An 18,470-nucleotide genomic window follows, 5' to 3' on the forward strand; every position below is an offset into this window, starting at 1 on the left:
TTGTTTTGAGACTTTTTTATGTACCATCTATATGTGGAGTGTATTTTCAGGAATATGATCCTGAATTTAATCGGGTAATGAAATATGGTTCATAATTTTAATGTTTGGTGTTTTAATGAGTAATCTTGATACAAACATTCAAAATCAGTTCTTATAAAAATACCATACCAAACTATCATTCTAATTTACTGAATGGAGAAACCAAACATGCTGAATGAACAAAAATCAGTCTGATTTCATTTTGTATCAACACTTGAAAGTGATTTTCAACTATGAAAATAAGTGTAGTTTGAAGATATGAAGGATATTCACAAGTGGTTCAGATGATTGTGATGCTAGATCCCAATTTTGGGGGTCTTGAGGATCATTCTAGCTGTGTTACTATTCTTGAATTGATTATACTCAAATATTTGAGTGAGACAGAACTTCTCTGTCCCTATTGTCTTCTGAAGTAGTAGCATAGTAGAATTAAAATCTTTCTAATAATAAGGAAGCAAGTTGATGATTTGTGTAGAAATCCTTGTAGATACTGTTTTCCACTGTAGCCCAGTAGCATTGGAAAAGTGGACTAGTTCATGTTTTGCTACTGTTTAGTATATAACTTTGAGGAGACCTGTTGCTGTATATCTTCTTGCTACTTCCTTTTTACTTAACAGAGAAATAAGGAAAAATCATGTGCATTTAAAAAGAAAGTTACAAAAAAACTTTAAACTGAAAGTTTTCATCAAACTTCTTGCAAATTTCATGAAAGAAAAGAAATTTTATTCTTATAATATATACACTTATATTCCATACTTCCTATTGTGATTTTGTTATAGCATTTCTGGCTTATACAGTTTTGATTCCTTTATCACTCAAACCAGGAATACTAATAATAGTATTGAGGAAATATAACCTATTGCATTCTTTGAACCGATCAATATAACAAATTAACTTTATGATTTTAGACAAAAGTAATTATATGGTAGCGTGAGGTAATATATCAATAAAATAATATGAATATATTGTGAATTCAAATAAATTGTATTGAATTCAAATTGAATTCAAATAAAATTGTATCGTAAGAGGTCTATTTGAAATTTTTTAACTTATTAAAATTCTCTTTCATTGTTTCACATTAGGTCCTGTGAAAAAAGGCAAGGAGCAAAACACAGAACGCAGCTTTTTCCTCAGAATGAAGTGTACTCTAACTAGTCGTGGACGAACCATGAACATAAAATCTGCCACATGGAAGGTATTGAGTGTGATTTTTGCATGTGATTGGCGTTTGACCTAACAATAGGTTCTGCTTGGTGTGATGTGTTCCACTAGGTATCATTATAGAATGGTAAAGGAAAAAAACTATTCTTTTTGTTGAATATGTATTAGTTTAATTCCTAATTTAGATTAAAAGCCATCTCATTTTTGAAGTTTTATTTTGCAGATAAAATTGAATTCCCTTAATTACATTTTTTTCCTCTTTGAACTTTGCTTCCTGTGGTTCACTTTGTTTGCATTAGATGTTACAGATTTTTTTTTAATTTCCCTCAATTTAACCCTGGAAGAACAGACAGTGGGGTTAGTAATGTAGAGAGGTTAGGTTTGGTTGAACTTAGCTTTCATTAATTTTTTTGTTTGTTCATTTTCTTATTTACTATGCAAAACAGCTATAATTTATGGAATATTATGGCTTTATCCTATTTTTATTCTTATTACCCTTTGAATAACAGTAATCTAAGCTATCCTGATTATGTGATTTTATATATATGTATATATAATTTTTTAATTTCCTCAATCTAGCTTGGTAAATATGTGCCTTTATCAGTCATCTACTATGTTCAAGGCACTGAAAATACAAAAACAAAATAAGGTATCATCCCTGCCTTCTATGAAATTAGAGATGAATAGCAGGGGGGATGAGATATGTATAAAAAGAACTATTCTTTATTATTCTTTAAGGCAGATTGTGATGAGTACAAAGGAAAGTTCCAGACAAAGTGCTGTGAGAAATTTAAGGAATCCAGCTAGGTTATCAGGGAAGCCTTCATGTAGGTACCTGAATTGGACCTTGAAGGAAGGGAAGAATTTCATCAAGCTGAGATGGGGAACAAAGAAAAAGTCCATTCTAGGCAAAGGGAAACATGTGAGAAAAGGCAAGGAGAATGGGAAAAGGTAGGTAATTGAGCACCAGTCCAGTTTAGTTAAATTAGTTTAAATTAAGAATGAAATAGAACTGGAAAGATACTTAGAGCTGGATTAGATGATTTTTTTTTACTTAGTAGTTAATAGGAAGCTGTCAATGGTTTTTGAGCTCACCTATGAATAATATAATCAGCAATACGCTGGAAAATTTCAAAGCAGCAGCAGTATACAGGATGGATTGGAGAAGCTAGACAGTAGAGGTGAAAGTCCATTTAAGAGGCTTTGTTGTAATTGAAGTGAGAAGTACTGGAAACTGAAACAAGATGATTTTGATGAGAAGAAAAAGTGAAGAACTAGAAATGGTGAAGGTTGAATTAACAGAACTTGACTAAAAAAAACCTGTTTTTAACTGGTATTACTCATCTCCCTTCCTCAAATCTCTTCCTTCTCTGATCCATCCTCCACATTTTCCCAAGTGCTGTTCCTAAAGCATAAATCTGATCTTTAACATCCTAACTCAAGATAAAGGATAAACTACAAAAAAGCTAACCCCAGTCTAGCTTTCTTGATACATATTCTTTGATGGATTCAATTTATTGTTCCACATATGCAAAAACTTATCTCCAGACTCTGCTTTTATACAGGCTGTCCTTTCTACCAGAAATATACTTTTTATATCTGTAGTACCATGTAGAATAACTGGCATTTAAGTACTTGATTGCTGTTGGAGGAAAAACATGATTTAATTTAGGGAAAAAATGTTTACGTGATTCTTTGTCCTACCTATAGATAAAACACTAAAAGATTAGACTAAGAAATGCTTTCAAACAGTATATGTTATTCTCTTATTCTGTTGTCTAAAGAGTAGGCCACAGGGAATTTGTGTAATATGTAGAGATTCCAAGCAGGTAAAAAAAATAAGCTATTTGTTAAAAGGTTCACACATAATTCTGTCTTAAGCCATACATTTCTTGAGGGTTTTTTTCTGCATTGTTTATAATTTTTTTTAGCTCTTAATTTAGAATGGATAATAACTGATAATATTTTCATATATCCACCTAGGTACTTCATTGTACAGGTCACATTCGTGTGTATGATACCTGCAATAACCAATCTCAGTGTGGGTATAAGAAACCACCTATGACTTGCTTGGTATTGATTTGTGAACCCATTCCTCATCCATCAAATATTGAAGTTCCTTTGGATAGCAAAACTTTTCTCAGTCGCCACAGCTTGGATATGAAATTTTCATATTGTGATGAAAGGTAAATTAAGCCCTGAAACTTAAAATTATTCCAAAAAAATTTTGACTTCATAAAATCACAGATTTAGAAATGGAAGAGACCTCAGAAGTTATCTAATCCAATTGCCACATTTTACAGATGAAGAAACAGTACAAGGAGGTAACGTGTTTTTTATCCAAGTAGCAAAGTTAAGGCAGGCACAGGTTTTCTGAATCAAAATCCTATCCCTTTTTCCTCTGGACCACTCAAGTAATTCATAAGCAATAAATCATAAGAGTTCAATCCACTGACTTTTTATGTGGTACTTTAATAACCTTGCAAATTGTTAGACTAAATTTGTACACTTGGAGGAAAAATACACCACCATCTAGAATAGGTGAGATCAATGGAGACTGTTGACTTAACATTAATCCCCACTTATTTTTCAAACTGAGGAGAGGAGGGGAAATAGAGGGGAAATCCATGAGAAGCAGTGTCAAAAAGAGGGCAGCTTTGGCTCTTGAAATTTCAATTGTGTTTTTCTAGTTTTAGAGGGGTTTTTTTTAGTTTTCTCAACAATATGACTTAGGGAGTCCCCTAGTTCTTTCTAGCTCTAAAATTGAAATTTTATAGCTGTTTTCTTTTTTCCATTATATTACTGTGATATCCACCCAACGACCCTTGGATACTGTAAAAATTACATGATTTTTAAAAATTACATATTCCTTTGACTTTTTGATCCCTTAAATCCTATAAACTGTAATTTATATTCAATTTACTTTTCAGAAGCATATATTATAAAATTTTAGAGTTTAATTGTACCAACATTTTATATAGATTTACAAAATTTCATTTTATTTAAACATTATTTGCCTGAGTTTAGATGACAATGCTTAGAAACTAATTAAAAGTTTGTGCTGAGATCTTGGTGACAGTTTTTCTAGAAAAAAATTCTTTAAATACCACCAAAAAAGGAAAGCTATTAAAAATAAATGTTATGTCTGAAACATCTTTATATTTGTTTTGTTCTATCAGTTATCGATTTATTTTGGTTTCTGTAAGGCAGATGGGGTTATGTGACTTGCCCAAGGATACACAGCTAGATAATTTTATTAAATATCTGAGGCCATATTTAAACTCAGGTCTTCCTGACTGCAGGGCCCATGCTCTAGCAACTGTGCCACCTAGCTGCACTGGTATCTGTTTTCAATTTTTCTTTTTTTTTTTTTTTTCTTTTCTTTTTTGATTTTGCAAGGCAGTGGGATTAAGTGGCTTGCCCAAGGCCACACAGCTAGGTAATTATTAAGTGTCTGAGACTGGATTTGAACCCAGGTACTCCTGACTCCAAGGCCAGTGCTCTATTCACTGTGCCACCTAGCCACCCCTGCTTTCAATTTTTGGAAATAAATGTACTAACTAGTTTTTCTGATATTCATTTCCTGTGTAATAGTGCCATCTGCTGGTCATGAAATACTCTAAACTATTTTCATTATTCAACAATAAACTATCATAGCTTTTAATTTCTAGTCTGATGGTACCAATAGTATTCTTCAGTATTTGCTTTTGGGGGGAAAAGACTTCTTTCCCGTGACCATATTCTATTTAGTTTTTTTGCTTGGTGACTATCCCATGCTTTCTTTTTACTTTCTTTACAAACTCAAAAGCTTAAATCTAAATATTTAACCTGATGAGAACAGAATATTAGCAATTTTAGCATAAAGTAGGTTGTATGGAAATAGGATGAGGGAAATTAAGTAGTATCTTAATTACTAAGTTTAATGAAAAATATGGAAGTTTATTTTATTTCAAATAGATTTTTAAATTATTATATGAACCTCATTCAGGATTGAACAGATCAAATGTATGTATGTAAAGTGCTTTTTGTAGATCTTAATATCTAACATTTCTGTAACTATCATTCAAATTAAATTCAAATAGTTCTGAGCTAAATTTAAACATCCCATATTTTTTATTTTGATTTCTTTGCTTTAATGAAATTAAATAAATTAAATATAATTTGTGTATTGAATATTACTTCAGACAGCCTTAGCTCACAGAAGTTATACCCCGCCAAAAACCTAGCTAGCTATACATTATATATCGGTCCTGAGTTTTATTGGTATTTAAAATCATGTTGATGACTCACTGTATTTCAACCAATATTTGTTAACTAAGCATTTACCCAGTATCTTTGCTAAGCATTCCAAAAATTCAAAAGAAATTAATTATATATCTGCGATTTTACTAACTTCTTGTCAAAGTGGTAAGCAACTCAGGAAGACTCAATTCTTCTAAGTTTAAATGTATCCCTAAGACTTAGTTATGTGACCCTAGGTAAGCCACTTAACCCTGTTAACACTGTTTGCCTCGATTTCCTCATCTCTTAAAAATGTGCTAGAGAAGGAAATGTCAATTTCTTTGTATGTAAACTGGAAAGACCATGAAGAGAGTCAGGTATGACTGAACAATAAAAATAGATAATTACCACCTTGATCCAAAAGAGGTTGTACTCATAAAATGGGTTTTGAAATTTTTATAAAAAAAAAACTATATTAATACAATGAAAATGTATTATGTGACATTATACCAAAAAATGACTGTCTTAAAAAGTATTTTTGCCATATACAAATGTGAAGCATTACAGTCAAATAATATAACTTTTTTTATGACCAAAAATGAAAACTAAATAGTTGAGTCATTGACTTGTCCTTTTGTCTTTGTGTCTTCTTCCCCAGTGACATAAAGTAAATCAAAATGGGGGCCTCTATCCATAAGGGCCACATGTTGAATTAGTTTTAAAATATAATGCTCTTTTATTTATTTATTTTGTTAATTATTTCCCAATTACATTTTAATCTGTTCAGCAAGAACTTGGGAGTGTTTTGGTTAATGTGCTATGTGCTTGACACTTCTGTCCTAACTACTTTTTTTAGGGTAGCCACTTTGATAACCCCTCCTCTGCTCTGTAGGTGTATTCCTTGCCTCCTTTACCCATGTATTTTTTAACTCTATAATACTGAACCCCATAAAACCCTTTCTGCAGCTTTTGAATAGTAATCCAGAAGTATAGAATATACAAGTGGGACATAGGACCCCCAATGTGGAGCAAAGATATAAATTATGACACTGATGACTATTTACTGCTGTGTACTCCCAGTGATGTTTTCTAGCCCCAGTAATTCATGGGTGTGGGGAGGGGCAGGTAGATCAGGGAGATAAATGTTGGGAGACTTATTAATTCTAAGAGGGCTTTCTTACTTCAGACAGAAACTTCTCATGTGCATACAGGCTATAAGGGGAACTTCTGGTACTTTTTCTTGATAGACTTGAAGGTTAAGCTGCCAGATTGGGAGAGGGAAGGAAGTAATGACCTGTATTCAAACCCATACCATAAGTGACAGCTTTCAAACTGAACTTAGAAATCTTGCTCACTGATTAGATAGAATATTTGCAGTTAAATATTTGCTGAAATAAACAGGAAAAAGCTCAGAGTATCTCTTAATTCTAAATATACTTTGGGGAGGGGGAAGAAGGAAGAATTAAATACTTTTTATTTAAATTTTTTTTCCTGTGCTTTATTTAAAAGAATTACAGAGCTAATGGGATATGAACCAGAGGAACTTTTAGGTCGCTCAATTTACGAATACTACCATGCTTTAGACTCAGATCATCTGACCAAAACTCATCATGATAGTAAGTAAGATTGAACAACTGAAGAATCCTCCAAATAGTTTTCTTATTGGAAACTCATTAGGTGGTAAAATATTATGGGTTGGATTTAGGAAACAAATACCAGCTCAGTGTAATTCAATAAGAAACAAAATTTATTTCGTTTCAAATTATAACTCATTGGATCCTTATGAAATCATTAACCTATGTGGATTCAAATTTAATATAGGTGATGTATATAATGTATTTTTGGTAATGAAATTTCCCACAAATGAGATCCAGCATTCATATATGCATAATTCAACATTATTTCTCATAGGAGGGCCGGGCCACATTGTTCTTAACACCCAGATAAGTTGGTATTTTATGGTAGAGAATAAAAGGCTTAATGGGTTGTTTCTATTGATAGGGAATGTAAGCTGCTTTGGTCTATACAGAAGGTCCAAATCTGTGGTTAGTCTTAGTCTTAGAAGTTTCATCATGCAAAGCTATCTAAATGTTAAATTTAAATGTTCTGGTATTTATGGTGGCAATGCCAGTTGCCTTAAATATCATCCTCTATAGTGTCACAGATAATCATCTTGACCTTTCATCTTTTCTACCCTCATCTTCTACATCAGTTATTGAGGGATTGGAATTGTTATTATTTTAATTTTGAGTTGAAAATTGAGGTATGATGACTTGAAGGAAGTGATTTCATTTCAGTAAGTTTTATTTTTCTTCCCGTAATGTTATTTTAAAGTAAAATAGCTTAAGGGAAGACATTAAATGAAACTAAGAGGAAAATAAAATTTCTCCCCTTTTTTATGGTTATGTTTTATCTTTTGGAAAATAAACTTTGCATAAATTTATTTTTTTCCCATTCCTAGTGTTTACTAAAGGACAAGTCACTACTGGACAATATAGAATGCTTGCCAAACGGGGTGGATATGTTTGGGTTGAAACTCAAGCGACTGTGATTTACAATACTAAAAACTCCCAACCACAATGTATAGTGTGTGTAAATTATGTTGTAAGGTAAGTTTAAGTTTAATGTATAAACTCATTTGGTTTTGGGGAACACAGGACAAATAAATGTAGTACTTTCTATAATATCATTTCTTATGAAATTGTTTTGCTTTTTCTTATAGAAGAGAAGAAAAATAATTTGGCATTATATTAAGTATTATATGAATTTAATTTCACAGGCCTTTCTATTCTCTTTGACATAACAGTCATTTAATAGTGTCATGCTCTCCAAGTTTCTATGAAAATGATGCACAGTTCTACCCATTTCTCAATACAAATATGTGTTATGTCCTTTCCATGTGCAAGGAAGTACTCGGGGCACAAAGAAAAACAAAACAGCCCCTGTCCTTTTAAGAGTTTGGGGTTTACCATGATATGTTCTTTAATTGCCTCAGTCAAATTTCACTTAATACTCTTAGGTGGCAATCACTGGCTTTGGAGTCAGGTGGACAGGAGTTCAAATTCCCTCAGACAATCCACATTTACCAACTGTGTGAGTCAGGTCACTTAACTCTTATTGCCTCACATCCACAGCCCTCTCCAGTTTTCCTGATTCATTTCTGAGCATTGGACCTAGATGGCTCTGAAGGAGAATTCCAATCACCTCCCTGATGTCTTGGGTCTTCTTGGAGAATGAAGGACAAAACATCATTAATACTCCTATCTAGATGACAGTTTTGACTTAGCTTATCTCAAGCCAAAAATGGGTTTATTTCCCCTCCCCCCCAATAACCTTACTCTATTATTTTTATCTTGAGCTCCTTTCTTCCTCTATACAATTTCATTTGGTGATCTCATCAGCTCCAATTATCTCTATGCTTCTGGTTCTCACATCTTGTTATCCAGCCCTAGACTTTCTATTGGCCTCCAGGCTCTTGTCTCCAATTCCCTATTAGATACTTAGAACTGGATGTCTTGTAGACAACTTGTTTGAAATTGAACTCATCTTTCCCTTTTTCCAAATTTCCCTCTTAGTGTCATCTTTAATTTCTCACTATCTCTTAAGCTCCATATCCAATCTGTTGCCAAGGTCTATAGATTTCACCTTTGCAACATCTCTCAAATAGTCCCCCTTCTCTGCTCTGACACTGTCACCACTCATAGTGCAGGATGTCATCACCTCATGCTTGGACTACTCTAATAGCCTGCTCTGGGTTTCAGCTTTGGTGCTCACATCTCCTCAGTAAGCCTCTGCAGCCTCTGCCCTTCAGATTGGAGTGCTAAAGAAGCTGTAACTTTTCCAGAAGTCCAATAAAGAAGGCCCAAAATCTCTTCAAACTCTTCATTTCCTCAAAATTTCAAAGATTTCACTCCATCATACACACACACACACACACACACCCCTTTCTCTTTACACTCACAGAAATTGATGGGTCTGTGCTCTCAAAAACCTTATATTCTAAGTAGGGAAAATAGACCATATGTGTAAGTGAATACATAAAACTACAATTTAAGTAAATTCATATAAAGAAATGAAACCTAGGACTCATACTGAAGATTTTCTAAAGAAAGTTAAAGTTATATGATTTGGGTGAGGAACAGTGAGAGGTACTAGGTAAAATATTGTGTGAAGCCATAGAGGTGAAATTGAGCTCATGTGTTATCTTTTTCTAAGCAGATTGGTTGGTAGAGAGTATAGCTAAATTTAAATTTGTCTTCATATGACATAACATATAAAAAGATTCCTAAAATCCAACTTTCCTATTAAGTTTTAACTAATTACTTTTTAAAAATATCATTTATTTCCTAAAACTGAAACAGGGGGCAGCTCAGTGGTGCAGTGGATAGAGCACCAACTCTGGAGTCAGGAGGACCTGAGCTCAAATCCGGCCTCAGACATTTGCAAGCCACTTAACCCCATTGCCTTGCAGAAAACAAACTTGGATCTTTATTCTGGATGTAAACATATAGTTAATTCTTATATTTCTAAATATTCTTAATCTTATCTTCTAATTATCATTATGCAGAAGGAAAGAACTATATAAAGTATATTCAGCAAATTATTGTAATGATAGTATACGTATGGAAAGATTATGTTAAACTTAATAATGATAATTCTCTGATCTATTTATCCAGCCCTAATCTCTCTCTGAAATTTTAGACTTCATTCTCCAGCTCCATACATATTGAATATTTCAAACTGGATGTCCTATAAATGTCTTGTATTCAACATGTTCAAAACTGAAATCATTTTTTTTTTTTTGCTTGCCCAAGGCCATACAGCTAGGTAATTAAGTGTCTGAGGCCACATTTGAACTCAGGCACTCCTGACTTCAGGGCTGGTGCTCTATCCACAGCGCCACCTAGCTGCCCCTTGATACGGTTTTGAAATTTTTTTTATTTACTATATAGATTAAGCTGTGAAAGTAAAACTGAATGACTTAATTCTTTTTTCAATTCTTATAGCATCAAGTGCTCATTTAGAGCTTACTAATATCTCTTTACTTTTATTATAGTGGTATTGTTCAGCACGACTTGATTTTCTCCCTTGGACAAACAGAATGTATGCTAAAACCAGTGGAAGCAGTTGATATGAAAATAACTCAGTTATTGACAAAGGTTGAAACAGAAGATACTAGCAGCCTTTTTGATAAACTTAAGAAGGAACCAGATGCTTTAACTTTATTAGCCCCAGCTGCTGGAGATACTATCATATCTTTGGACTTTGACAATAATGGTGGGTACATATTTAGTGATGTATTTAATATCTAAAGTAATCCATGTTGATTAAACAGTGGGTTATGTTTAGTTTTATTTATCACCCCTTATTGAACCAGGTGCTTAGAGACAATTGCTAATTTTATATACAAAAATGTATACACGTGAATTTGAAATGTATTATTTTCCTGATAAGACCATTATAGTAAAGAGCTAACTCAGCAAAATTTCATGCTGGTGTAATCATTTGCAGTCTTTTTCATTTTACTGTTTTATATTGTGGGTCTTCATAAATTTGTTCCTCTCTTATGCAGTCTTCAGTGTGCTCTTACTTATAAAATGTTTGATATGCTTTACTTTGGTTATCCTGTTTTCATTTAAATTTTGAACTTGGGACAGTTGAGTTGCATCACAAGTATTGTTTCAAACTTTTCTCTCTAAAAATGTTTAATAGTATATAGTTTTGTTATTTAAGCAAATTATTTGGATATTCCGTCCATAGGGACAAATGCTTTTGAATTTAATGAGGTTATAAAGATATCCTACAGATTCACTTTTCCTTACCACTATACCAGAACCAGATGAACAACAACTTGAAGTTCCATTATACAATGATGTCATGCTCCCTTCATCTAGTGAGAAATTACAGAATATAAATTTGGCAATGTCTCCCCTACCCACCTCCGAAACCACAAAACCGCTCCGTAGCAATGCTGACCCTGCACTCAATCAAGAAGTTGCACTGAAATTGGAGCCAAATCCAGAGCCATTGGAACTTTCTTTTACCATGCCTCAAATACAGGATCGTCCAGCTAGTCCTTCTGATGCAAGCACTAGACAAAGTTCACCTGAGGTGGGTATCTTAAACTAGATTGAAAACAAAAATATTCCAAAGGGTTTTTTTTCCTATGTAAAATTGAAATCTAGAAATTAATTTTAAATGTTGTATTCAACTCAAGCACTTAAACGTTTAGACGTGGAATACTTATATTCCAAAGAAGATAGATATTCAGACATAAATAAAACAGCAAAGTAATTTTAAGAAGGAGAGCACCAACTGGAATGATCAGGAATCTAAGAATTCTGAGATATAGAAGTGAGAGAGTATAATTTAGATATTGGTGGAAGCAGGTGATCTGCATTGGTTCAAATGTACAGTTCACCTAGCCACCCCCAGCAATATTAATTTGATAGCTTTGTGGAAAGAATTGTAAAAAGGGTGGAATTGAAAGGGAAATTATTAGGAGGTTATTAAAACTATGCAGAGGAAAGATGCTTAAGGCTTGAACCTGGGGTGTTAGTAGTTTAAATGGTAAGCAGGATAAGTGACAAGACACATGGAAATTGAAGGAACAAAACTTAATAAATTGGATATGGGAGATGAGTGAAAGGAAAATCAAGAGTAATTATAATAATAATAAATAACTAGTGGTGCTGAAGAGGTGAGGTTTTCTTTTTCTGAGTTTTACAATATTTCCCTTATTCTTGCTCTTCCCCCCCCCCCCAATAGAAAGTGGGAGAAGGTAAGAGAACTAAAAGTAGTTTTATGGATGTCAGCAGGAAAAAAGTATCCAGGAGAAGGGATGTGGTCAATCATTTTAAGAGCTTAATCAGGTTGAAGAAGAGGCTTCAGTGGGGAAATGAGTTCTCTTTTGTGGTGTGTTAAATTGGAAAGACCATTGGATTTAGTGGTTAAGATCACTGATAATCTTTGGAGTAGAGTAGTAGAGCTATTATTATCTGACTTCTGAACCTCCTACTCTTCCAAAGAGTTGAAAAACAATGAAGTGGGGGGTGATTTTTTTGCTCCCTAGGTATTTGAATACAAAAAGGAAAATGGATAAGATTGGTCACTTAAGTTGGTAAACTTCAGAAGAGTGGTAGGGTCCAAAGTCAGATAACAAGGGGCTGAAAAAGGAGAGGACTTGTAACTAGAAAGGACAATAATCAGTGATAATAATGATTCTGGTTTTCCCTCTTTTTTTAAGTGCCCAACATTTACAGTGCACTTAGATGCAAAGTTGAAATGAAAGAAATAGTGAAATCAAAAATTGTTTAAAGCACATCCAAAAATCTCACTAGTATTTTATTTTCAAGGACAATTAGCCAATCAAGAATAGGAAATAGAATTGGTTGTGATACCAGAGGTTAAAATTAAGACAATCTGTATATGGTTTGAACAGCATTACAAATCTTTAATTTAGACAAACAGAACGCTTCTTTGGTCTTCAGTTTATTGGTTAATCTAGCTCTGGAGTTAGGAGGACAGGAGTTCAAATTTGACCTCAGACACTTGCCCAGATTCACATAGCTAGTAAGGGTCAAGTCACTTAACCCTGATTGCTTTGCATCCAGGGTCATCTCCATTTGTCCTGATTCATAACTGGCCACTGGACTCAGATGACTCTCAAGAAGAAAGTGAGGCTGGTGACTTAGCACAGCATCACTTCCCCTAATGCCATTGTCCTCTTTAGGAATAAATGACAAACATCATCATTATTTCATCATCATGTTAAAAGTCTTCTGGCTTGGCTAAAAGAAAGGCAATTCAGTAGTTGTTCTACTATCTCCAAAGCTGTAATGATAAGCTAGCTCACCATCTGAACTTAATAACTTTTTTTTGTCTATCAGTGAAGGCCTCACCAAAGAAAAATGGATATTTGTATATATATATGTTTTTAAAAATCTAACAAAATGTGAAGGTATTAGAATAAAAATAAATAAATTTATAATTTGTTTTTACAGCCTAGCAGTTCCAGTGAGTATTGTTTTGATGTGGATAATGATATGGCCAATGAATTCAAGCTGGAATTAGTGGAGAAACTTTTTGCAGAAGACACAGAAGCAAAGAACCCTTTTTCTACTCAGGTATGTAATGTAATAATTTTTTGCTTGAGTCTTAGGATAAATTATTTATATTTTACAAATTATATTTTCCAAAATATCTTTCTATATATTAGGTATGCATTAAATCAAAGTCCATTCTCATTTGCTGCATTGACTAGTTTCCCTTTTCATATGATTTGAGTGACTAGATAGGGTTTATTTTTGGTAATGCTTTAAAAGCAATTTGTTAGTTTTAAACAATTGAAAACTTTGTTCTCATGGCAAAATATCTTGTGTTTTTTTAAGGACACTGATTTAGACTTGGAAATGTTAGCTCCTTATATCCCAATGGATGATGACTTTCAGTTGCGTTCTTTTGATCAACTTTCACCATTAGAGAATACTTCTACAAGTTCTCAAAGTGTGAGCACCCTTAACATTTTTCAGCAATCTCAAACCCAAGAACCTACTACCAGTGATGAAGTTAAAACAGTGAAAACAGAAGGTACAGATGACAATAAAATATTGATTGCTTCTCCATATTCTGTTTACGTAATTAATGAAACTGCCAGTGCCCCAGCATCACCATATGATGAAAATCGAAGTCGGACGGTCTCTCCTGACAAAGCAGGAGAAGAAGTACTAGGACAAATGGAGAAATCTCATCCAAGGAGTCCTAATCTGTTGTCTGTCGCTTTGAGTCAAAGGTATTAATACTCTTTATATTAAAAAGATTTAATTTTATTGAGGAAATCAGATTTTTATTGTTGAAATTTAAAAGCAAGTACATCTAAAACTGCTTTCCTAAAAGTTTTCCTTTATTTCTTTTTAATTTGTCATTGTCTTTGAAATAAATAATTGGGTAGAATTCCTTACTGTCTAATCCCTTGATTTTAATAGGGTCTCTATTATTTTCAGAGCTCTTGTGTAATAGCTACACCAAGAATTTGTTCTTAATCTGCACTTCCTACTCCCATGTAATCACCCTAGCTGATATATCCTAAACCCTAGGGGTCTTTCTTAGTTGACTAGAAAAGTGTTTTACTCGAATTCCCCTGCTTTTACAACCACAATCCCGACCTGTCCTTGCTATTCTGTCTTCATTATCTTATATCAATAGTCCTTTCCCCTCTGTTCTCCTTCATTATGTATTCATCTGTTTTTAATGTTCCTAATCTACTCAAAACTTAATCTATTAATGTTCATTTCCTTAATAATGCTTCCTTTGTTTATTTTTCTTTGAATTTGGTAACAAGAAGAAATGTGACCACAATCACATATTTTCCTTTAAAATTTATGAACTATTAACTAAAATGTTAATGTGTGGTTTTCATCTTGTTGATGTTTTAGTTTCCTTTTCCTGCTTACTTATGACTTAGAAAAGATATTTCTCCTTTTCAATGCAAGTTTAGTATTTCTGCAACACTGTGCCTTAAAAAGAGATTTTTTGAGAATAAACTAAGTATCTAAATTCTATTCATAATATTTTTTTTATTCTAAACTGACTTAAACATCTGGAGCATAACATTTATAAGTTAGAAACTTTCCATCTTAGAAATTTTTTAATTCATTGGGATCAAAGTTTTAATTGAGGACTCTTTAAGTTACATCCAAAGTGACTATTTTCAACCAACTTTGAGATAGCAGGTGGAAGCTATTGCCCTATTTAACAGTTTTACCCCATTTTCCTTTCAACTCTTGGGTTTCTTTGATACTACATTTTCCTGTATCTCTTCATTTTCATTCAGCAATATTTAAATGTGCCTTACATCAGGTTCTGTTCTGGGTGTTAGGAATACATGTACATGAATGAACCAACCTCTACTAGGAAGGAGGTTAACATGTTACACATACACACACAAACAAAATCATTTTGAGGACATTAGTAGTTCGGATATCAGGAAAATCATTATGTAGGAGAAATAGTCAAGCTGTGTCTTGAAGAAGAAGGAATTCTGAGGCAGAAGTGAGGAGAGTGCATTCTAAGTGAGGGAGAGTGGCTTATGCAAAAGTATTGTTGCAAAGATGGAGTTGTTGTGTCATATGTAAAAAGCAGAGCAAGCCAGTTTAGCTGGATTGCCAGGTACAAGAGGAGGATTAATGTATATTAATGCTGATAAGATTAACTGAGGCAAAGTTATAAAGGAGAAATTCTATTGAATCCTAGAGGAAACAGGAAGCACTAAAGGTGATGGAGTAGGGGAGTTAGTGTAGTTGACATGGTTAGATCATGTTTAAGGAAAATCTTGTGGGCAGAAATGTGGAGGATGAAATGAAAAAGGGAGAAAAACCTCTCCTCCCCAGGTCCCTGATTATTTTTTAGTTTTTGCAAGGCAAATAGGGGTTAAGTTTCTTGTCCAAGGCCATACAACTAGGTAATTAATGTCCCAGGTCAGATTTGAAGGTACTTCTGACTCCAGGGCCGGTGCTCTATCCACTGGGCCAAAGTGTCTAGCTGCCCCTAGATCCCTGATTTAAAAAAAAGAAAAAAGAAAAAGGAAAAAAAATCCTTGTTACAAATATATCTAATTGGTCAAAATAGATTCTCATGTTGGGTGTATCCAAAAATGGAGGTCTCATTATGTACCTTGTATCTATCACCCCTCTGTCTAAATTCATTACCTTTCTTCCAAAACCTCATTAAATACTATGCCTCTATTAAAGATGAGGCCTGGGTTTCTAGTCACCCAGGTCTCAACAATTTAATAAACACTGGAAGATGCTGGAATATTTTGATTTTATGTTTTATTCTTACTTCTCTTAGGCCACCTCCTTCTTACCTTTGTAATATGTCTCAAATTCATCCTCTTTTTCTGTACCACTTTGTTTCACACTAATTTATTCTCTCATCACCACTGAGACTACTATTATGACTTCTTGACTATTCTCTTTGCCACCAGAATTTCTATTTCATACTTAATAATTTCCTGCATACTGTCTATCTAATGCATGTCTAATGCATTCTTTGCCTTATTTTTTTTTAAATTCAGCTTTGTCAGCTGAAGAAACAGATTTATCTTTCCAGGTATTTGAGACTCATGACGATTTAGTTTTATAATTTACTTATCTTAGTATTTTCTCGAATCATCCACCATTGCATTCTTATTCATTCTTCTATTACTATGCCTTTGTTATAGCCCTTATAGCTATAGAGGTGAACAAGAATTCAAAAATTTAATTTCTCAATTAAGTTTGAGTTTCCTTTCTTTCAAGGAACAACTTATATGATACTCCTCAACTATCCTTAGAATATAGAAAAGGGGCATCAGAACCCAAGCTGTTGTCAAGCCTTGAAATTATTGTACTTTATCAACCATCATGTCTTCAAACTTATTTATATAATATTTCAAAAGTAATGTATATGACTTAATTTTGGCTGTAGCTACATGACAGACAGTCCAGGATCTCTCCAAACAACTTTCTACGTATTAGGCATCTTTAAAAGTCCATTCTCATGTGGAATGTCTGCTGCATGTACAAAACATATAATTAAAGCAACACAGGGCAAAAAAAACCCAAACCATTTGTTGTTCTAGGAGCTTGTTGATTCATCCAGAATTTAATTTTTAACTCTTGGTAGATGTTTACATTTATAAACACAAGAACATAATTTTGAATCTTTGAATTTTTTTCTTAAATTTGACAGATTTTAAGCTGTAGCTTTATTTAAAGACAAAGACTAAGAAAAGTATGATTTTTTTTTTTTTTTGGCTTACAGATGTGACGAGATAGTATTGCCTTGCCTGTCTTTATCCTGAAATTTGAATTTTCTTGAATGTTAACTCAAAACGAAGAAATAAATGCCAATATAACAAAGGCACTCCTTTGAAAACTCTCCATTCAAAATAGTTCCTAAAAAAAAGTTTTGGTACTTCAATATAAGACACCCTGACGTGCCAGATAAATGCCAGATAAATGAGGCTTGCTAATTTAAAGTTTTTTACAGCCTATTCAAATTAGAATGATTTTATTTTCTCTTCAGAACTACTGCTATAGATGAGGAGCTTAATCCAAAGATATTAGCTTTGCAGAATTCTCAGAGAAAAAGGAAAATGGAACATGAAGGTTCACTTTTTCAAGCAGTAGGAATTGTAAGTGCTGGTTTGTGTATATATACTTCTCTACCTGACAGATTTTCAGAACTATGGGCATAGGTGTTTCTTAGTTCCTTTATCCAAAGTTGAAAAGATAATTATTTTGGTCTTCTGTTTTCTAAGTCCTTTCCCTTGATAATAAGGAACAGAAGTACTAGTTCAATAATACAATGAATATAGCTCTTGTTTAAATGTCTCTTAGTAAATTTTGTTTCAAGTCATTTCCACAAATTGATTTTTGCAATGTTAGCAGTTAGCTCTTTTGTTAAAAAAAAAAATAACTTTATCTCTTCAATACAGTGGCATATTGTTAAAAAGAATGGGTAAGGATTTAGCATAGTCTAGCAAATGGTATCCTGATAATATTGTTGATTTCAAAGTGATTTCAAAGCTTTCTATGTAAAGATTTCATTGATTAGAATTTCAATTATCTTCCTGGTTTTAGGGATCATTACATCAGCAACCAGATGATCCTGGAACTACTATATCTCTTTCTTGGAAACGTGTAAAAGGATGCAAATCTAGTGAACAGAATGGAGTAGAACAAAAGACTGTCATCTTAATACCCTCTGGTTAGCTTTTTCTCTTTTTCCTCTTAGCATTAAATAAAACAATTAACTAAAACAAGTTTCAGAAAAAACAAGGCATGATTAATTTACTTGCATTAATGGAAGTGAATGAAGCAAAATATATTTATCTTTAACATGGAATTACGGAGCCACATTGTGAAGACTTAAGCTTAACCCAGGGAAAAATTTGGAAACGAGAGAGAGAGAGAGAGAGAGAGAGAGAGAGAGAGAGAGAGAGAGAGATCTATTATTCTTTCAAATGACAACCCTGAGCCAATATTTTGTGTTACTTGATTCCTTCC

General features: G+C 33.3%; 1 protein-coding gene across 1 annotated transcript in view; it reads left to right on the forward strand.

Annotated features, from left to right (window-relative positions):
* HIF1A (hypoxia inducible factor 1 subunit alpha) overlaps positions 1-18,470 on the forward strand; it is a 47,255-nt gene that overhangs the window by 26,442 nt on the left and 2,343 nt on the right. Inside the window, exons 5-14 of the mRNA XM_074235956.1 lie at positions 1,122-1,234; positions 3,184-3,386; positions 6,931-7,037; positions 7,883-8,030; positions 10,478-10,698; positions 11,255-11,532; positions 13,425-13,547; positions 13,812-14,212; positions 17,488-17,596; positions 18,045-18,171. Coding sequence (XP_074092057.1) covers positions 1,122-1,234; positions 3,184-3,386; positions 6,931-7,037; positions 7,883-8,030; positions 10,478-10,698; positions 11,255-11,532; positions 13,425-13,547; positions 13,812-14,212; positions 17,488-17,596; positions 18,045-18,171 — 1,830 coding nt within the window. The remainder of the gene's footprint in view (positions 1-1,121; positions 1,235-3,183; positions 3,387-6,930; positions 7,038-7,882; positions 8,031-10,477; positions 10,699-11,254; positions 11,533-13,424; positions 13,548-13,811; positions 14,213-17,487; positions 17,597-18,044; positions 18,172-18,470) is intronic.

Source organism: Macrotis lagotis, chromosome 4, assembly GCF_037893015.1.
Source record: "Macrotis lagotis isolate mMagLag1 chromosome 4, bilby.v1.9.chrom.fasta, whole genome shotgun sequence".
NCBI lineage: Eukaryota > Metazoa > Chordata > Mammalia > Peramelemorphia > Peramelidae > Macrotis > Macrotis lagotis.